The 21,734-nt window shown below is 50.7% G+C and overlaps 1 protein-coding gene across 2 annotated transcripts; it reads right to left on the bottom strand.

Moving 5' to 3' along the window:
• Positions 1 to 1,740: 1,740 nt before the first annotated feature.
• On the bottom strand, positions 1,741 to 21,272 carry MAP1A (microtubule associated protein 1A). 2 transcript variants are annotated; one of them, XM_039361970.1, is made up of 7 exons: positions 21,066 to 21,272; positions 18,570 to 18,671; positions 14,142 to 14,224; positions 13,647 to 13,787; positions 5,262 to 13,086; positions 4,257 to 4,486; positions 1,741 to 3,770 (listed from the first exon to the last, which is right to left on the bottom strand). In XM_039361970.1, the coding sequence occupies exons 1-7, from the start codon at positions 21,178 to 21,180 to the stop codon at positions 3,615 to 3,617; spliced, it is 8,652 nt and encodes a 2,883-aa protein (XP_039217904.1). In that variant the 5' UTR covers positions 21,181 to 21,272; the 3' UTR covers positions 1,741 to 3,614. The 2 variants fall into 2 exon arrangements, with proteins under 2 accessions (XP_039217904.1, XP_039217905.1); XM_039361971.1 differs by lacking the exons at positions 18,570 to 18,671; positions 21,066 to 21,272 and adding an exon at positions 16,227 to 16,373.
• Between the last annotated feature and the right edge of the window lie 462 nt (positions 21,273 to 21,734).

The following is a 21,734-nucleotide window of genomic DNA, read 5'->3' as shown; positions in this document are numbered from 1 at the left end:
GAGGAATGAAGGGTGGAAGGCACCCCGCTTGTTGTACCCAGTGGAGGCAGTTCTGGTTGGCATGAGAGGCTCTGTGTTCAAGCAGACTCCTGGGTGTTGAGATGACAGTTACGCTACCAAGACCCCCAGAGTGAAAAGAAACAAGCAGGTTGGGGGGGCTTGCTAGGAAAGATGGTGTGCTGAAATCTCCGATGAAGCTGCAGAAAGAGTGGAAACAGCTGGCTGGGATAAAAAAGTGCTGCATTGGGGACATTCCCACTGAGTTTGTGCAACTGGAAGTGGAATGTGGGGTTGGCAGATAACACAATAATGGCGAAAGAAATCCTCCTAAACGGTGATGACTCAGAGCTCTTGCACACCACAGCTGCTCCAAAGATCCCTGTTCTGACCTGGGGGTGTTCTTTGCTGCTCGTTTCAGTTCTCCACATCAGCGGTCAGCACCTCTAAATTCTGTGGCAATGCTTGAGGGATCTGCCAGATCCCTCTACTTTGCTTGCATGCCTTTTATTATTATGTACTCTTTTGGGGGGGTCTGCCATTCTGGTGAGAGGGGGCTGGGGAATGCATTTGTCTTGGTCTGTCTTGTTCTGCTCTGTCCTCTGTGAAAATGCCTCTCTCCATGAGAAAGGAATGTAGCCTGAAGATCTCTGCCTTATCTCCAGACAACGATCCTGGGACCGTTGAAAAACGAAACCGAGAGAGACCTTGAAATGGGCACTAAATCACCAGGTTCTCAAAACAACTTAGCACCTATGTACTGGTTGGATTTCAACCGGGTGGTTGGCCACTGGGGGGAGTTCTGCCTAGGCATTATGCTGTAACCTTTTGCGCACGAATTCTTCAGACCTTGATTTGTTCTAATGCTATCACTAACTCTCAATAAAAGTTCCTTTTGAAACAATGCCTGTTTCAAGAGTTCTGCTTTCTTGGGAGATCTAGTTGAGGCAGATCCTTACAGAATCATTCACCATACCCAGAAAGGAGAATTCGAAGCCTAAGGAAGGGCTTATGTTCATCCCCATGGCAAGGCTCAGCCTTCCAGGAATCAAGCACAGGTGCTTGTTATCTCAAGGTGCCCTCCTTGTTCTCACTGGCTGACTAGCCTTTACTCACTGCCTGTTGGTTTAGTTCCCATTTAACGTCTCTCTCACTTCCCCCAAACTTGCGCCCAAATCAGATCCCTGAGCTTTCCTGCTTCTTGACCCCAAAGCTATGGGAATCTCTGCCCATAAAGAGTGGCAATTTCTCCTTAGCCTTTGCTCCTTTCTTCAGCCCAATTTGAATTGTTTGGGATATCTGGGTGGCTAGAGGGAGAGCTGGGGGCTGGTGAGTCCTATTTCCCCTTTCGCAGCCCCAAAGAAAGACCTACAGCACAGTCATTCCTTCTGTGCGGCTTTCTCCCCACGGATCCTGATCAGCTGCATCTCCATGCATCCCCATTAAGGGAACCCAGCCATTGCCTCAGAGCGTCATATGTACAAAATCAAGATACTCCACTGTGCTGTGGTTTGTAGGGCACAGCCTGCTCAAGACCCACCCCGGCCTTTTCATGGTCCTAACTCTCAGCACACTAGATAAGCCCAGCTGCAGCTGGATTGAGGCAGGGGTCCCACTCTTGTGGCCAGGCGCCTTCAAGCCAGATGAGCAGCATCCCAGTTAAAGAGCTAGACAAGGGAGCCAAAATGGCTCTCTTGGCCTTGTGATCACCAGCGTGCCGGAGGGAGAGCCTCACACAGGTTGTCATGTGGTTAATGTTGCTTTATTGGTCAGCGCAGACCCATTCCTTTGCGGTTATTAGCATTACAGTGTATTGCACACAGAAATGAAGGCGGGCGAGACGTCGGAGGGGGAGCAGAAGGGAGAACTGTGCTGTTCAGGTGAGACTTCCACCCCACTCAGCAAAAGGGGCCCTTCGCTTTCTTTGCCAGGAGGCCAAGTAAGTCGTAGGAACAGGAGTAGTCGGGTACTACTAACTGCCACATGCAGGAACAGCAGAAGCAGTGTTTTTCTCCATCGGTTGCCAAAAGCCAAATTGGTTCTCATGGCTAAAGATGAGCAACGATTTTTATACATTTTGCCATAAAATGGGAAAGGGGAGCCTGCTGAAGCTTGCTCCAAAACTACAAAATATTGGAGTGGCTCTGAGGCACGGCTGTGTGAGGAGGAAGAGGAGGAACAACAGATGGGTCAGAGTCCTTGTACCACTAAGAGGAAGGAAAAGTTCTTGGTCTCCCTGCTTCCCCCCTTCCTCCCCCCCCATTAGCTTCAGCTTCTAAGACACGTTCATAAGTGGGTCAGTACATTCACTTGTCTAACTACAGACGTACACTTGGTCTGCCAGCTAAACACCAGTCAGAAGAGCAGCAATTCAAGCCACGAGAGCCACAAAGGTTGGCATGCATTTCCCCTCATCCAGGACCAGGTGTCCCAAGGCTGACCTGGGTCCCTGCAGAGTGAAGGATTCAAATGTGTGTTACCAAGGTGATGGGGAAAGAGACAATTCTTCATCCTCTGTCAGTTTGCAGCATTTACCGGTAGAAACTTGAGTACCCTGTGACCTGGGAGTTGAGCCTACAATAAAAGTCAAAACGTTTTAAAACACAAATGCAAAACAACTATACCTGTACATGGAAAAAGTATACAGCATTTAAAAAAACCCAATAAATTAAACAATAACCAGAAAAAAATAACATTGCTCTATTTCTCCTGATCTGCTCTCTCCTTTGAAGGGTGCCAGGACATCTGGTTCTTCCAAGCCGATCTATTCCTGCAGAGAACAAAGAGATGCTTTCTTACAACCTGCCCAGAATTGCACCAGGCAGCTCCCAATGCCTGCTGCCACGACCGCCAACCCATCCCGGGCACAGACAGCTTTGCATGGATGTGCTGATCCAGATCATAGCACAGAAAGTGAAAGGTTTTGCTTTCAGCTGGGCCTTTGAGAAGATGAGAGCTGTGGGCAGAGTGGCAGAGCCATCCCAGCCTCCGACCCTTGGACAAGGGCAAAAGGGCAGCCTGGTCACAGGATCACCACAGGAATCTCCCCCCAGTCAAATTATTGTGCCACCGAGGGGAAGGTGGGTTGTGCCATCTCTCTGAAGGGTGCCAAAGAAGTAGCATTTGCCACTTGATGTCTGCTCTCTGGAGGCATTCTCTTCTGTGCAGCTTCCCCAGAAAGTAGAGCCTTGTGGCCACCTCCTTGCTTGGCTTGTTCTAGAGGTTGAGCCTCCTCTTCTCCATCAGGTCCCCGTCCTCTTCTAGTGTAATCTCCAAGGGTTGCCCAAGAGCCGAATCCAGAAATCCAGCAGGAGGGAGCTCAGCCACGGGATGAGAAGGAACAGGGCAAAAACAGTGCAGACAAAGCAAATCAAGAGAACCAAACTCCTTGGTAGCGATTCCAGGGAGAGCAAGCAAGTGGTGGGGCCACTCTGCACACGTCGAGGCGTGTGGGACAGGTTTTGGGGGCTCCGGCAAGCAAGAACCATACAGACGGAGTACTGCTCCTGGTGAGTTCAGCTGACACTCGGGAAAGGCAAACAAATCAAGCGGTGGGGAGCAGATGGGTCTTCCGAGTGCTGCGTGGGCGGTGAAGGAGAGGAGGAGAAGCTCAGACCTCAGAACTCGATCTTGCAGGCAGGGAAAGACTCGTCCTGCATCACGACGGTGCTGCTGCTGGCCAAGACCATGATCTTCAGCTCCTGCTGCTTCTCGTGCGTCTGCTGGTACCATTCTCGCGTCACCTCTGTGTCGTGTGTTGGGATTAGGGTTACCTGGGGAAACAAAGAGATATGGACCACCTGTGAAAAGGCTGTGGATTGCCCTGAAATTCTTGCCAGTCTCTGACAACCAGAGGCGGTGCAGATTCTGCTGCCAGCCACAGCCACTTTCGGCATGACGGGGCTGTGTGGGTGTCTGGGTGTTGTTATGGCAAAGTAGTTGCAGGCCAGCAGATTGATGGGGGTGGGGGGAGGGGGAGACTGGAGTGAGCCTGCCTTCATCCTGAGCTGGGCTGTCAGAAAAAAAGGCTGACCTTTTGGAGGCAAAGTAACTTTCTCAAGGAGGAAACGCCTCTGCCCCCCTCAGTTCCAGGACAGGAGCCCAGCTGGTGGATCAGAGTGGACGTTTCTTCTCAGAGTGATGGTTCTATTGCAGAAGAGGATCCTTGGGCCAAGCGGACATGGCCCAATACTTCATTTCCAGAAATGGGTCTTACAGGCCACCACTCCTGAAGAAAGGGCGGCCAGCCAGGCACCTACCTGCAGGTTCTCCCCCCACTGGGCTTTTCCCGCCAACAAGGCATCCAGGACGGCACGGCTGGGCTCCCCACTACTGGGGTCGTTCCCACTGACAACATAGTAAGAAGCTCGGACTCTCCTGAAGAACTCCTGGTCTGTATTTTTCCCGCTGCAGTGGTTGGGGACGTAAGCCAAGTCCACGTAGACGGGCGTTCCAGGTGGGGTGGAGGAGCTTTTGGGGCTGCTGGAGACTTGTGGAGAGAAAATGGAGGTTTTTGATAAAGGACGCAACAACTGGAAACTTTTCCTTATTGTTTGGTTGGAAGAAACAGATAGTCTAAGAAACATCTTTTTTTTTTTTTTACACTTTACTAAATTTGCTGGGCAGTTCACAAAACGGAAGAACTGATTGCTAGTAAATAACATCACACGGCTGAACAACGGTCCGTTCCAGAGCAGGGCCCAGAGAAAAGGGGGCCGAGGGACACTCCTTTCCCACAAATTGCTATCATGAGAAGCTGAGGAGAACGAAGAGAGGGAATCTCATCCTGCCAGGCTGAGGCTGCATCTCCCTGACTGAACTCTAAGTGGGAATCTAGAAACTGCAGTGCATGTTTTTGTCAACGCTGCAAGCTGCATACATATCCGGTAGGGAGAGAGAGAGTGAACTTAAACTCTTGGATATGTAAAGAAAGCCTTTAATTGTTTCACTGTTGCTTCACCTACTACTAATCAGAAAGGCAGATAAAGCAATAGAGAGAGGAGGAGGAGGAGGCATCTAGCTTATTTAGCCCCTGTAATTCATTTAATTCTGTCTAAATAGTTTTTATGGATAAAAATGAAAGTAGTAACTCGCCCTAGATTACTAATAAAGGGGGGAGGAATGGACAAGACTCTCTGCGGTGTATTTCATTAGTTCTTGTGACCCCACAAAGCCCCCTGACAAAGGCTAACCTCCCCCAGACAGTCATCCCTCTGGAGGACCCGAACCTTCCCAATCTCCGCCGTACCTCTGTTCATTCTTACCTGGGCCGGTTTTGACAACATTGAGGAGGTTCTTGCCAGGGCTGGTGTGGGTGCTTCGAGAACCGTCCTCTCGGTCTTCCGTGGGGGGCTTGAGCAGTTTCTCTTTCCTGGCCATTGCTGGCTTTGAAGACCTGTCCGATGGTTGTTTCATGGGACTAAGTAAGTGCTTATCCGCTTTCTGGTATGAGGAGGAAGAGGACTTGGACTTGCCCAGAAGCTTCTTTGATGCTTTGTTTTTATCCTTCAGGCCCTTCTTGGGCACCTTGTCAAGTCTGTTCACGTTCTGCTCAATAAGCAGGATTTCAGGATCCATCATGCAGACATCTGGGTGAGGAGGCTGAGGCTGAGGGTCTACCGAGGAAGCAGGCTGGGGGTCATGGCCAGACTTTGTGCCATGCTGGGAACTGCCTGCAGCTTTGTCGACTGGGAGATAATCGGTATCTTCATCCGAGTCTAGGGCTGCCTCTGCTGTAATTGAGGGACATTCCTCCGTTTCTGGAGGAACATCTGAGTCGGACTGAGAAGTCCCTGAATCACTGGCAGAGGTGGGAGGAGTTTCCTCCACAGCAGAAGTAGCTGCTCTGTGGCCACCAGGAACCGAATGTGGCTTTCCTTTGAGTGAAACGGGGCCTTTGACCTGTGAAAATTCACTGTCTTCTGATGAATCGTGAGGACTTGGATTGATGAATGATGGAGATAATTCACCCTTTCTTGGCTTACGCTCGTACGATTTCTGCCCACAGTGAGATATGGCTGTGAAGCACGGCTCCACTGCTTGGCAAGGGCCACCGTGCTCCTCCGTTTGGCTGCTCAGCCGTGTACTTGGGAAGTCCTCTTGGGAAGGGCTCACCAGGGACAGGGGACGGCTCTGCCTTTCACAAACCGCCTCCTGCTCCTCCCCCGCCCGCCTGGATTGTTCTGAAGTGGGGGATGATGAATCATAAAAAGTGAGTGGATTGACTTCTGTGGGGCCATTAGCTGTGGCTCCTGCCTCTTGCTGACCACGAGGAGAACCAGCCAGGACATTAGGGAGGGGAGAGGTTGCTGCTGGCCGTTCTTGAGGGCTTGCTGGCTGTGGCCAACAGCCGACTGTGCAAGTGGATTCCGAGGGCTGCACGGCCTTTGTGCCGGCAGAGGCTACATCCTCTACAGCATCCGAAGCGGCCTCTTCTGAAAGCAACTGAGAGAGGCTGTGTGGGCTCTGAGCCCCCGTCTCTGCAGCCCTGGCCCCTGAGATGTACTGGAGGCTAGGGAGGGGGCTGCTGCCTGTTGGGTGCCCCGCAGAGAGAGAGGTCCCCGAGAAAGTTTCCTCAGGGAGGCTGGATGACCCCTTGTGGATCAGATAATCTGGGGATGTCCACAAAGGGAGCTTTCCTTCTTCTTCTTCATATAGCTCTACAAAGGGGGAATCCCCTTTTTTGGATACCTCTAAGTATTCATCTTCTTGACCCTTTCTTGCAGGTTCAGGTGTGCTTGAGGTGAGAGATTTATGCTCCAAGTGTGAGGAGAAATGGGCTTCGTGTCTGAACAAAATGGATGGCTCATGCTTTTCCAGGCAAGAAAGTTCAAATCCGGAGGAAGAACAATCAAGCCCTTTAGGCAGGAGGACGGGTCCCTTTGGGGAGTCCTTGTCTTTAGCAGAGGCTGCAGGTAAAAAGCTTTTGGGGTCAACATCATCACAGGCTTTTTCCGAGAGGTCCTTTTGCTTTTCCACCTGGGGCACATTTGAGCCCCCTTCCTGTCTGCTGGGATCTGCGAAGCTGTCACTGGCTGTTTTCTCTCCCAATGACCCATCATAGACCTCTTGCCCTGGGACAGAGATGTTCTCCTTCTCTGAGACAGTACAGAGTTCCTTTCGCTTCACTGTTGAATACTCTGGTGCTTTTTCTGACCTCTCCTTGGCACCTTTCTCTAGCTCGGAGTCACTAGCACTGTCTTCTCTTTCAGCTTTCTCGTAATAAATGTCCTTGGGATGGAAACCTGCTGAAGAAGGAGACTCCTGGTCCTGGCTGAGTTTTCTATCTGAAGGGCTCATCGTTTCAGAGGGAATGATGAGATCTTTCTGATTAAACATGTCCCTGAAGGTCGTATCTCCCAAAGAGGAGGCAGGCTGGAGGCTCATTGGGCTTTCTGGTGGGCTTTCTTTAGATTGTGTGTCTGTGGATGTCATGGAACATGGATCCTGCAAACACTGCTCAATAACCTCCGCATATTGAAAGGAATGCCCCATCGTAACCTTTGGCGAACATGGGGATGAGAGTTCTTTCTCAGTAGGAGTGGAGAGGTAAGAATCTTCTTCTTTGGAGGAAATGGGGTAGAGGAATTCCTCCTGAGGTCTCAGTGCTTGAGTACTCTTGGCCACAGCATCCTTTCCAGGGTGGCCAACATCAGACATCGCCACACTCCCATAAACATCAGCATACTGGAAAGTTTTTTCATGAGGGTAGGGAGTTCGTTCCCTCTCTTCATTGTCTTGCCTTTTCTCACCCAACTTCGCTTTGGAATCGTGTGACTCCAAAGGACCGGAGGGGTCCAGAGTGCCTGGCCACTCAGAGCACTTGCTTTGGCCAAAAGAATGTGCATCTTGTGAAGGGATGTCAAGGTCCCTGCTTCCTCCGCCATCTTGGTCAGGATAAAACTGTCTATTCTCCTGTGACTCCGCATCTGCGCTCAGAAGAGCTGCAGAAGTTCTTGGCTGCTTTCCATTTCCATCTGGGTGATCATAAAGATGCTCAGATGATTTCTCATCAGCATTTTGGTTTCCCTCCTGGGTCTCCACAGCTTCACTCCTGGGGTCAAAAGACGGTTGTGGGGTCACTTTCTCCATTACTTGATTAGATTCAGGGAGAGGTTCTTCCTTTCCTTCCACTGAAGTGGGCTTCGTGGCCTGGGGTGGAAAGGACACAAAAGCCCATTCCAGACTTGATTTTGGCTCACTTTCAAGTTCAAAAGAGTGACTATTTTCAAAGCTACAAAGTTCAGCTTTCTCTGAATTCAAAACACTTTGATGAGGATCTGCTTGGGGAGCTGGCTTTTCTTTCAACACAGACTTGTCATCAACAAATAAAAAGCCGTCCTTCTCATCAGCAACGGCTTCCTGAATGGAGCCATGTTCAGAATCCAAACCACCCTGTTTGGGAATATCTTTAATCTCCATGAAGTGGATGTTTTCTTCCTTCTTAGCAGGTATGTCTACCTCATCATCCAAAAATGTAGACTCTCCCTTTTCTTTGTCATATTTCAGTTGCGGTTCTTTGCATGGTACTTCCTTCATTCCCTCTGGAAACCACACTTTTTTCTCATCATTTATTTCTCTCAGATAAGAATTTTCTATTTTTGGAGATAGTTCATTTGTTTTCTCTTTCTTTCCCAGAAATTGACAAGGTTCTTTCTCTTCAGATGAAAATTCCAAGACGTTGTTATCTAAAACTGGGCTCTCTGATGTGAAGCCTGAAGACTTTGGGTCTGGAGATGTTTGTTTGGGAGGTAATTCCTTGTGAGTTTGTTTTTCTGCTAAGGAAGCTGATCTTTCATTTTCCAGAAAAGGGTCTGCTGAAGCCTTTGTTATTGTGGCATCTAGAAATGGATGTTGCTGAAAGTTTAAAGAGGAATTGCATGGATCCTCTTTGACATCAGTTTCTGATCTTTCATCTGTACTTGGGCTCTCTTCTGGAGAAGCTTGGTGCTTAGCTTTAGGAGACAATTGTTCCACAAGCATGCCCAATGATGCCTCTTTAACAGGGCTCTCTTTTGTAAGCAGAAGTATAGTATCTCTTGGAGAAAGTTCTTCTTTGAATATATACGAAGAGGTTTCTTCATGAAGACTCAGAACAAGCTTATTATCTTCTGGAGAAGCAGACTCTTTTTGCTCTAAGCCAGTTTCTGTCAAATGCAAACTCTCTTGAGATATTTCAGTGATGAAATTATCAGACCACGATGTCTTCCCAGGAATTTCATCAGTAAAAGAAGATGCCTTTTCTTCTCCCGGTAAATTAATGATTTGTGAAGATTTTTCATCTCTAGATATGTCTGAAATTGCTTCCCATCCTTTTGGCGGAGGTATTTCTGAAGCAGAGAACTCCTCAGCCCCAGACCTAACGACATGTTTATGGGATGCTTCCTCAGCAGTGTCGACATTCTTAGATAAAGCATCTTTTACGTTCTCTAGAAGGTTATCTTTAGCGGGAAGATCCAGGTCAGAAATATCAATAGTTTCTTGCTTGTGGTAGAAGCTTATTGCTAGCTCCTCTTTCTCCAAATGCTGGATCCTGTCTTCATCCGGTGCAGATAAAAATCCTGCATGCGGGATGGCTGTGGCTTCCAGGCCAGGCACGTCATGAAGGCATGTCTTTTTGATTTCATGACGCTCCCCCTCACCTTCAAATGTTCTGGATACATTCATCGCTCTGTTGGGTCCTTCTATTTCAATCCCCATTACAGGAGACTTTGCTGCCGTTTCAAACATCTCTGCCTCTGCAGTGTCCAATTTTTCCTCTATAGGGGATTGATGAAAAGGTGTGTGCCCTGCACTAGTGGGGCCTGATTGGGTGGGAGATGCCATCTTGACTGTGCTGTCATCAGGGCTTATGCAGCGATCTTCAGCATCACCTATGCCTTGTTGTACCTGCAGCAAGTGTACATTTGCTTCACTCAAAAGCAGGGTGGTTTTCTGAGGTCCTTCCATGGATCTTTCACTTGAACTATCTCCCAGGGGCCCTGGCTGTGCAAACACTAGGGCACTGTAATGTTCTTCTGCTTGCCAAGGCCTCTCAAAGTGTGGAATTTCTTGCTGCTGCTGCTGCTGCTGCTGCTGTAAAACTTTCTTGCAGGCCTCAAGTTTCTTCTCGCTTTCCGTTTGACTATGGAAGTCTTCTGGAGGAGGAGACTTAAAGCCTTTGTCTTCTTCTAGGGAAGACGTGGGAGAAATAGTGCCAGCAGAAGGCACGTAATCTAGGCCTTGGGTGACCTCTGTTCGAGAGGAAGGTATGCTGTTCACTGTATCCAACAGGAAGGAACTTCTGCCTGTTTCCTCTGTCTGTGGGGCTGTGATGGATGCGACTGACTGGTCTTCAGCAACAGAAGTGGCAAAGGAGGAAAGTTTGTCACATTCCGTTATGGATGTTGCTGAGGAGACATGCTCCTCTTCGGCCAAAGGGGCTGCCACCAGGTTTGTAGGGTAGGCAAGGATTTCGGGTTCCTGTCCAGCGTACCCTTTGGCAACTTCCGGCGCGGTGAGAGTCTGGATCCCATGAGCCGTTTCAAAGGTGTCTGTCTGATCTGGTCCTGCAGTGTCATAGCTGCCAATGTCTGGCTTGAAGTGTGCCATCTTCTCCTCTTGCTCATCATGGATTTCCTCATCCGAAATGGTCTGCTCTGTCTCTGAGTAGCCAGGGATGGTTTCATCTTGGATGTAGGAGATGTGTTCTCCTGATGGGAAAGGGATGCTCCCCAGAGGAGAGTCCTCCCCTTCTCTTATCCCTGGCAACTTCCCAGGTACTTTGCTGGTGTTCACTCTTTCTGCCTTGTGTTCTTTTCCTTTCCCATCAGAAAGCAAAGGTGGGCCTTGCGGCGGCAGGACTCGACAGAGCTCCTTCTTTACCAACTCTTGGCCTTTTGTCTTTACATCTTCTTCTAATGTCCCTCCCAGCTCTGCCTTTTTAAACAAATCTTCCTCTTTCGCGCTTGTGTCTTCTCTCGGGGACGCCCAATCCCTTCCCGAAGCAGCATTTCTTTCTTCCCTGGGTGATGGTATCCGATCTTTCCCTTTTCCTGGAAATTCTCTGACGCTCCTTCTGACGTTCTCATCCAGTTCTTGCCCAAGAGGCTCTGCGAAGGCTGCTTTCTCATCAGGTTTTTCAGATGGCTTCCCTGCTTCCATCACCTCACCTTTGGGGGAAGCCATCTCCTCCTCTGGCATGGCCAGAGGAAGAAATCCTGAACTACCGGTTTCTTTGGATACCAGCATCCCCTTTTCAACAGCCAGGTCGCAGGGATCCTGTCTTTCTGCACACGTGGAGACTGCCTCTGCTACTAAAGCTGCGGATGCAGGATGAGACTCGTTTTGCTCTTCAGAGCTCAGCTCCTCAAAATCCTTGGTCAGGTCCTCTGGTGAAGATATCACAAGTCTCTCCTCAGCCATAATTGGTGGGTCTTGAGGCCGGTCGTGCTTCTTTGGCACAGTTGGAGACTTCTGTTCTCCAGTGGTGCACTTTTCAGTTTTGGTACGAACTTTGTCAGTTTTTATTCTACTGGGAACTTTTGCCTTGTATAAAGTTTTCCTTACTTCAGGGGTAAAGGCCTTCAAGTCTGGCTTAGAGAATTTTTTCAACTCTGGTTTAGCTTCTTTCTTTTTTTCATCTTTCCTTGAATCTTTCCTTTCTTCTTTCTTTCCATCATCTTTTTTAATCTCCCTCTTCTCCTTTTTAACATCTTTCTTTTCTTTGTCTTTCTTTTCTTCCAGTTTGGAAACTTTCTCTTTGAGATGTTTTTTGCCAACTTTGTCTTTGGCAAGTTTTCTTTTCTCAGCTTTAAGGGCATCACTGGAGTCCATTTTTATTTTTTCTGTTTTAACCAGCTTCTCTTGAAGCATTTCAGAATGCTCTTTCCCTTTTTTCTCAGTTTTAGACTCTTTTACTGTCTCCATCTTCATCTCTTTAGAGCCCTCTTCAGCAACTACCGTTGTGGTAGGAGGCTTAAGCGATAGCTTGAGGCTCTCTTTACTGTCTGTCCGTTGTTTAATCTTGGATTGTTTAAGCACAGAGGAGGGTGTGCCAGAAGCCACATCCTTCTGGGTAGCTACAGGATACTTCAGAAAATCAAGATGCTTGAGTTTCTCAAGACCTTCCAAAATCTTATTTTGGGGTGCATTTCCTGGGAACAAAACTCGTACAATTTTTTCTGTTGGTCCTGCGGGAAGCCACACTACAAGGGCCGTGATGGATGTTAGATAGGGGACCGAAATCTCCCCTTCTTTCCCATTACTAAGGATAATGCCTGTCTTGGCTTTACTGTTTCCAGTCCACTTTTGCATGAGAAACTGCATCTCCTTGCTCTCTTTGACGGGGTTCAAGATGTACATGTCCAATTTCCCACCGCCCATTTTGTGGAACAGAGTGATTGGCTCAACAGTATTGGTGACCACTCTGTAGAGAGGCTCTGGCTTGATGCTTAGCCTGTTGAGGTACTGGAGGGTCAGGCTGGCTTCTGCGATGCTTCTTTTGACTTTCATGGAGGACTCTGGCATTCTGAGCTTCTCAGGAACATTGAAGAAAACCACCCCGAGCTCTGGAGACAGAAGGTTCTTTATCCAGTCACTGTAGTTAGTGGAGCCCTGTGACTGCTCTTCTTCCTGCTCAGCGATCTTCCTCTGCAAGAGTCCATTAATGCCTGGGAGATTGTCAGCCCCGATGTGGGTCAGCAGAATTGAGTCAATCCTATCCAGATGTCTGACCAGCTTCCAGAAACAGGACTTCCTGTCTGAGCCACCGTCAACCAGAATGTTGAATCCGTTGACAGCGAAGAGAGCCGAGTCCCCCCTTCCTCCTGGGAATATGTAGCAACAGGGCTTGGACAGCTTTAGAAACCCCCCAGAGGTTGGGGGTTCCAGCAGATCAAAGGGCGATGGGACATCCACCGTCTCAGAGACATATTCAGCAAATTCAGATATCCCATCCATCTCTGGCAGGACTGGGTCAGGATTAACTCTCAGACAAAAAAGGTCTTCGAAACTGGAGTGGCCAAGATTTCTCCAATCTCCTTCTCCCAAGCACGATATTGTGAGGGAGGTTTTAGAAGCCAGATCAGTATTACTGAGCAGCTGGGCAACCTACAAGAGTTCAAAACAGGCTGTAATCATGAAATCTTCTTGATTAAGTGCAAAAGTTATTTTTGTGATTGCTATGCAAATTCAGCTTAATTAAAAAAATACTACCCAATCAATCAACAATCTATAAATCATCTGTTACTCCTGGATAACCTACAACTATTTTTATTAGAAACATGTTTGTTTGTTTTTAAATTTATATGAAATATAGACATAAATTTATATTACATTTATATGAACTATACCCATAAAGATGTTATTTAATCACTGACCATTGACCAGAAGAGCAGCTACCTGAAAGGAATTTCTAAAGAGTCTAAGACAGTATCCAAGATCTCTGGAATATTTAATTTATGCAGTTCAGATGATGGAAAACATACTGAATGTCTCTGAATTAATGTCATGTGGTGAGTCTCCATGTAAAATGGTCTCTAGCTCAGCAACTCAAATTGCTAGTGCCAAATAATTTACTAGACTCCCAAAATTAAATTCAAGGAAGAGGGGGCTAGAGACAAGAGAACGAAGCCACCTGATTTCATTGGAATCCAAGTTTATCCACTTACCTCTGGATCTGCAAATATCCCGGTGAGTTTCTGGTAGGTGAAGGTGCCAGTCTGCAGAATCAAATCACCTCCCTGGTCAGAGCTCGGCCCACACAGGACTAGCAGCTTGTGGGCAGAAGAGTCACATATGAAAGAACGGACCTGTTTACATCAAAGATGGGATTTCAGCTTCCTATTCGTGACTTCTGGGTTTTCAGAATGTTATAACAGACGTGCCCCACCTCCCGCACCTCCTGCCAAGCTCTGTGGTGCTTTTGGACTCATGTTCACCCAACAGCGCTCAGGAGAATCAATACACCGCAGTTAAATATGGAGGAAGAGCAGGAGGTCACCTTACTTTTTAGAAGGCAGGGCCTGGATGCTGTAGCCAAGCACACCGTTTTGAGGAATGGCTCAAGACATTTACCCATTTTAGCTCATATTTGATAGGTCATTGTACAGTTCCATTGCAGGAACTCTGGCAAAACCAGACATGCTGGCCTTGTGTGTTTTTACCTCTGACACTGCGCTCCATTCATCAGGATTGACTAAGATGACTGTGTCCAGGTCCTCACTCTGGTGGTGAAGGGTCCTCTGACCTGGAGAGAAGTAGAGAAGCTTTGTTTTTCAAATAGATCTGCCAAGTGCACACGGGTCCCCTGTTTGCTTCAAAACTCAAGGCTATTGAGTGCTATTGACAAATGGAGTCCCTCTGCGAGGGAGATGAGTGACTTCAAATTTGGGATAGATTAAATAGATGGACAGAAAGAGAGAGAGGCAGAAAGAGACACACCTTGGTCATGCCTGGTATGCCATCAAAACCTAGGTTCTCGGGGATGGGGCTACTGCCCTCTTAGGTCTGCTTGCCAGCTTTTGAATCCTGCCTCAGGTGCTCCAGGAGTGACAAGGTGCTAATGGTCACCTGAGACAATGTAACAGTGACCTCTTGTGGAGATGATGAGTTGTGAAGGTGGCCTGCTACGCTGAGCCTAGAGAAAACAGGAATCCCAATCATGTCCTTCCAAGTGGATCCTTCCTGAAGGACAGCCCCTTGGAGTTCTTTAAACTATTTGTGCTGTGGGATGTCAACCTCCGAATAGGAATTTCTGGAACGATTGGAAATTCACTGTATCGTGGTAATTATGCGTTTGTCACAGGAAATTTCACACCCAATCCAGAGGTGGCTTTAGACCTCACCTTCATCTCCAAATGGTTGATGTGCAATCTGAAACGGGACAATGGGAAGGTTCCTGCCTGACCCACGTGAGTTTTGCTCCCACTAGTAACCTTCCTAGAGTGGGAAGAATGGGGAGGAAGGTCTATCCAGGCAAGAGATAATAGATTCAGAAGCATCTCTAAGCCCTTGGCAGGCTCAGCAAATGGCCAAGCTCTGGATTACAAAGATGCTGGTTGAGATCCCCCCTTGCTCTGCCCTGAAGCTCTGAAACAGCAGCCAAGAGATCTGGACTGAAACTAGAAGCACTTTTATAACCAAGCCTCTGCTGTGGAGATTAGGGCAAGAATCCTTTCTCTGCCAGTGGAAGGTGCCCCAGATCCCTCCTTAGGAGGACCCCCGTCATCTAGCGGGCAGAAGGTTCTCCTGTGAGCAGCCCTGAGATCTTGGGAGAATATTTTCCCCCAAACTCTCCCATTTGCTCTGGACTGGGCTGCATGGATGAGGGATGGGAGGTGGGAAAGTGACCCCTGAAGGACCCCTTTGCCTGCAGGAGGCAGCCCAGAAGGGAGTCTGCTCTGCTCCCTGGAGACAGCGGCCACCCCTGGTCAGCCTTCCCTTGAGGACCCGGTGGCGGCGGACGGCTGAGCTCTGTGGCTGCGTTGTGCCTGCCTGGGAGAAGGGCGGCCCTCCGGCTGCTTTCCGACCTCCGAGGCCTGGGGGGCTTCTCCAGGTCGGGGCCCTTCCCACAGACTCCATCCCGCCTTGCCTTTCGCCCGATCCACGGGAGGCGCTTTCCCGCGCCCCACACCGCTGGCGCGCGCTTCCGCCCGTCGCCCGAGGGACGGGCCCAAGGCTCGGCACGGCTGCGGGGCCCGGAGGCGCCCGGGCCGCTCCAGGGGGAAGCAGCCGCGCGGCCGGGAGACTGTCGCCGCCGCCTGGGCAGCCGCGGCCGCTCGCGCCAGCTGTCCCCGAGGCCGGCGGGGACCCCTCGGCTGGAGGCCGGCGGCTCGGAGCGGGGAAGGGGCGGGGCTCGGGGCGTTCGGAGCAGAGGGCGCCAGCCGCGGAATTTGCCGCAGTGGGCGCGCCGGGCGGGCGGGCGGGCGGACGCGCGCATCAAGTTCCCGAGCTTCCCTCCCCGCGGGAGACGGGCGGGCGTTGGCCGAGGAGCCCCCCCGCAGGCCCAAGAGCGGCTCGGGCGAGCGGCCCCGGAGGGCGGCGGGCACCTGCCGCCTCTCCCCGGACGAGGCTCGGGAGGCTTCGCGCGGGCCGAGAGGAATCCGGGGGGGGGCTAATGCGGCCGAGCCCCCTCGCGCCGGAGGACCGCGGCCGCCCCGCGGGCCTCCTCGGCCGGCTGGCTGCGCAGAACGCCGGGGGGACGCCCGGCCGCTCCCCCGCTGGCCAGCCGCTGCGCGCACCCGCCTCACCTGCCCGGCGGCGGCGGCGGCCGTTCCTGGCGGGGTCCCTTGCCGGCACCGCCCCCCGCTTCGGCTGCCCGCGATGACTAGCCGGCCACGGGCCCGGGAGCGCCAGACAGCTGCGGCGGCTGCTGCTGCTGCTGCTGTCAGCGCGCGGAGGAGGAGCCGCCCGCCCGCCCCAGCAGCCGTAACCCCTTGTGAGCCGCGGCCGCGCCTGCCGCCGCTGCCCCCGCAGGCCCGCTGGGCGCCGAGGCCCGCCGGCGAGAAGATCGGGGCGGACTCCCTCCTTCCTCCGCCGCGGGCAGGCGGACGGTCTTCCTGCTGGGTGGTTCGGGGGTCCCCCCGCCCGCGAAGGAGCTCAGCGCCCGGCCCCTCCCCGGGAAAAGCCTGCCGAGCGCGGCTAGGCTGCCCCGGCGGTCCCGCTCCCCGGCCCCAATGGCGCGGCTAGGCTGCCTGGGCCTGCCCTTCTCCCGGCTTCGGCCCCCTCCCGGCGACAGAAAGTTCAGGACCTGGCAGTCTGGTCCATTCTGCCGGAGGCTCCGCTTGGCGCCTGAACCGTCGGTCTGGCCGAGGGTCCTTTGGTGACCCCCGAGGCCCCTTTGCTTGGGATGCCCGAGCTCGGATTCCCGCCTCAGCCGAGGTCCGGCTCCGGTTCGCTTTCCGCGACAGCAGCCCTCGATTCCACTTGCCCGCTGCGTGGCTCTCGGCGGCTCAGGGAAATTGCAATAAAATCCAGAAACAAAGGCATCTCTTCGAGGGCCTGGGTGAAAAGTTCATCCACGCAGCTGCGGCGGTGGGGCAAATGTGGCTGCAGAGAAGGGGGGCTTCTGGGGTCCCAACCGGGAAGAATCGAACTGAAGGAACACCAGAAGCCCCCACGCTGCAGGACTGAATGCAAATGCCCCCGGTGGTAAAGAACAGTAAAGAAATGTCCATGTTCGTATATACTTCTATAACATTTTATAGGTTTTATATATGAAATAAAGCCAGAATCCAAGTAATGCCCTGCACTTATTTGCTCCATAACACTGGCAATGTCTCATCGGTATCCATTCCCAGAGTTCTCCTGAATAATGCCAACAGTGTCATTTCTTTCATTCTCTATATCTCTCTAAACTGGATTTATTTTATTCCAATTTCATTTCTCAGCCTCAGTCTCCTGGGTTGACTGACTCATCATTTTCTTTACTTTCTTTTATCCCATTTCCCTAGAGAAGCATACACAGAACTTCACTCTTCCACAATGCCAATGGCTTCTTTGGGAAGGAGGCATGAAGGACGGCCAATCACACTCTGTTTATGCATTCAGGATAGTTCACGGTTGGAAGAGCTAGTTTATTACTTATTACATTGCAAGCAATATCGGGAAGCTAGATTTTTATGCATTTGTTAACCCTGAATCTGCCTAGCAGAGAAGAAAAAAAATCTATTTCATGCTGACTGATGTAACAAAACAATGTAATTTTCCATTCAACCACAGTTTCCCTTGGAAAAAAAAATTAAAAGTGAAAATGCCAAAGCATCCAGGACATAATGCTTAGTTGCCAATTGCAAATATTAATGACATGTCAAACTCAAAAATCAACCTCCTAAAATCTTTAAAACAACGATTAAAACCCACTGTTTCAAAGTAGTAATCCTTTGTTTAGCCCAATTGCTATAAAATATGTTCCTTGCTATTTCTTGATATTTGAGATATAACTACGTCAATTTCTCATGTGATTTGGGATCAATATGCAACCACTTACTTATTATTAATGAAGGATACAATAAAATTTTCAAGCGATTTGCTTTATTTACTCTTGAGCAAACAGGCATAAACTTAGGATTTGCAAGTGTTTTACACAAAATTATGGTGCATCAACCCTACGAATATTATATATGATTCTGGTCATATGCTTGAAAAAGAAAACTCTAGGGGGAAGCCAATTTTGAAAATGAGTACTAAAACAACAATTCACAGTCTAACCTGATTTGGGCAGACCAAAGGCAACCAGCATTCAACTGCTCAGCGGGAACGTGAAAGTTTTTAAGAGCCTTACACAGGGCGAAAGTGGACAAGCATCTTTTTAACCAGGACAGAGAAAACAAGCCAGTGACCTGCGGTGAAGTGACTGCAGCCAAAGCTGCTAGATCTGCCTCCCCAGGGTTGGCAGACAAACTCTCACACTTAAAGCTTCCAAATGCAGCTCCCTGTGGGATGCATTACAGAAGTCTAGGGGCTCATGGGGACTCCATGCAAGCCTACCAATTTATGGAGACTTCTGCCCTTTAAGTGGGTCCTGGACTGGCATCAGTAGCTTATTCACAATGCTTATTGGAATGTCAAAAATTGAAGAAATGGATTCTGACCTTTGACCTCTGATGAAAAGTGTGCAAGATGACCCGTGACAAAGAGTCTGAGCTGCTTATTCAGGTCACAGAATTGAAGGTCAAGGTCCCATGAGCGAAGACCTGTTGAAAGACAGGAAATAAAATCAAAGTCACTTTAAACCATGGCAATTGCTGGTTTGTTGGTTTGAGCAAACAGCTCTGGGTGGCTCACAATTAAAGGAATATAATTGTGTTTATGTAGAAAAAGACTGGCACCACCACCACCCCCTTTTGTATGCTGTCAGGAGTTGCCCAGAATATACACCTCTTCCTGCAGGATTATTCTCAACCCACCTTCCCTCAGCAAGATGTGACTCTTGGTCATGTACAGAGTCAGATTACTCCAGCCCCTCCCTGAGGTTATTTTGCATATGCTTTCCTATCTCAGCAGCCTCTGAGGAATCCTGGAACAAGCCTCGAAACCAAAGATTGTTATTCTGCTATTTGTCACCAGACTGATTTTTTTTCCATTCTGAAAACCCATAACTCTTACAGGCAATTGTTTTAAAAAATATCATGTTATGATTTTAGGATAGTAAGTAAGTAACAATAAGTGATATATTCATTTGGTTATGTCTATTTTCCTAGAGCTATCACTTAAATATACTAAAAAAATTAGTCCCCATTGACTTAAGACTTTTATTTTAATTCAATAGTAAATTACTACAAAACTTAGTAATTTACTGAATTACTAAAATTATTAAGCTTTTGGTTCATAGTATTGCCAATTTAGTAAATTAATTCTTTATTTTCCATATCCTAATAAATTGTACTCAATATGGGTCATTGACTTTAACAAAAATCAGATTGTAAAAACATCAGTCTGTAAGCATCTTGAAATACTATAGTAATTATCAAAAATAAGCATGGATTTTTAAAGAAAAAAATCTTACCAGATTAACTATCTCATTTTTTGCTTAAGTAACTTTCTTAATAAGATTGTGAAGAAAACTATGGACTTAATATGTTTTGATCTGCTCTTGAGTACCAATGTAGATGATCAAAAGAATTAGAACTACTTGAAGACTGAGGCGGACACATATCAACACACTTCAAGTATCTGAAGGGGAGTCAAAGAAAAGAAATTCTCCAGATTGCAGGATGTGGAATAATGGATTTTACTGATGGATTTTGATTGATTCTTAAGAGTCACTTTAAACAATCATCCAGAGAGTTGGTGGCCTCCCCTGTACTAGATGTGCTTGAGCAGAGGGTGGTGTCTTTTGGGGGTTTGCCTTCCTCCACTGAGTGGAAGGTATGATTTATGACTCCATGACACAGAAGAAGTCCTAAGGATCAGCAGGGGAAGAGCCGATTTAATTTTCTGCTGATTCAAGGGGAAACGGGAGGGGGCGGTGGGGGAAGGGCCAGAGATTAAGAAGCTGCAGACCCCAGTCCAGCTCAGCGCAGCCATGGAAGCTTCCGTGGATGAGTCATTGTCTCTCAGACCAACTTAGAAGGTTGTTATGGTGGGGGCAAAGTGGGAGGGGAGGACGACCTCTACAGAACCACCTTGAGCTCCGAAGGAGAGACGGGATGTCAGCAAGATGGGTGGCATTGCCCTCCGTCTGTTCTTCCAGCCGGACGGCTCCTCTGAGCAGTAGGCTGGACTGGACTGCCTGGTCCAGAACACCAAAAGCGGTTTCTAGGCAGCCCCTGGAAGCAAAAAATGCCCTGACGGCTCTTCCGAAGTGATTTCCTGGAGGGGGTCAGTGAGAAACCGGGCGCCTCTCCCGCCTCCTTTCTTCGTCTCGCTCGCTACTCCGGGAAGAGGAAAGGCGCAGCGCCACTGCAGCAGTTTCTCCAAAGGCCGCCGCTGCACCAGCCGGAGCCAGCTCGCCTTTCCGGGTTCCCGCGGCTTCCTTGCGCAGGGCGGAAACTTTCCTTGCCGGCTGGGAGCCGCCTCGCGGGTCCCGAAGCGCCCCGCAAGGCCTTTTCCCGAGGCGGTTTCCCCGAGGCGGGGGCCGGGGGGCTTTGGCTACTTTCAAGCTAGCTCAGCCGAGATTGCCCGGGCGGCTAGCTCGCCGTCCTGCCTTCCCCGCGCCCGGCTCTTGCCCGCCCCCGCTGTGCCCTCGCCTTTGGCTCCGAGGCGCCGAGCTCCGCCACCAGAAACGCCGGGGCGTTCAAGGCTCTGTTCGGAGCTCGGCTGTCCCGTGGAGTCGGGCCCTTAGGCCGCGGCCGGCGGGCGCTCCTCCGTCTGCGCGGCGCGGGGCTTCCCCACCGAACTCCTCGGGAGGCGAGCGCGGGCCAGGCCCGGGGCGCGCGGTTCTTGGGGCGGGAGAGGCCATTGGGAGCCCCCCCCCGTCCGCGGAGTCCCGGGAGCCCCAACGGGCCGCTCCGCCCGCCCGCCCGCCAGGGACGCCCCGCAGCCCGGGCTCTCCCCCCCCCCACCGCCCCGGCCCTCCGACGCAGCGGCCGCGCGGTCCCTGTCCAAGGTGCTGAAGGCGCCCGGTTCCCGGCCTCTCGACGGCTTACCGCGCTCCAGGCTTTGACGCAGCGCCTCCCGCTCCGGCTCCGTCCCGATCTCTCCGATCACGGCCAGCAGCGCGTGCGGCTGCCGCCGCCGCCGCTCGCCGCCGGGCGCCTCCATAGCCGCAGCCACGACTCGCGCTGAGCAGAGGCCGCCGGCGCCGGCTCTTAAAAGCTCTCGGCCGCGCCCAGGTTGGCCCTGCCCCGCGCACGCGGACGCCCTCGGCCGCGCCCCGCCAGGCTCCCAGAGGCGGCTGGCCGGGCCGGCGCGCGTGTCCGTGCGAGGTTGGCGAGAGGCTGGTCCGCGCCGCAACTGCGACACTCGCCAGCCGCCCGCGCCGCCCTCGCTCCGGAGACGCCGGGGAACGGCTGTCTGCAACGGACCGGGGAAACCGAGGAAGCCCCGGCTGCGTTTCCGAGGGGAGACGGGGCGCTGTGCGTGACGATGGGGAGCGTGGTCGGCGTCCCAGTCTAGCGGGGAGGTGCCCGGAGTCTTCTGGCGCTCTCCTTAGGTGGCCGGGTTGAGAAGCTAAAAACGGAGAGTGAAATCAGTTGGCGTTGTTTAAAACTAGACTTTCTCCCTAAGGGATGGCCGGAAGCTGCCAAATATTAGGCGCTGGAGCTATTGAAGACTACTCGTTGAGTACGGTTTGCCAGCCAGCTACAGATCCAGCT

Source organism: Crotalus tigris, unplaced genomic scaffold (assembly GCF_016545835.1).
Source record: "Crotalus tigris isolate CLP2741 ecotype Arizona unplaced genomic scaffold, ASM1654583v1 scf7180000019364.2947544272:3078424, whole genome shotgun sequence".
Taxonomy (NCBI): Eukaryota; Metazoa; Chordata; class Lepidosauria; order Squamata; family Viperidae; genus Crotalus; species Crotalus tigris.
This window is presented reverse-complemented; position numbering and strand designations above follow the sequence as displayed.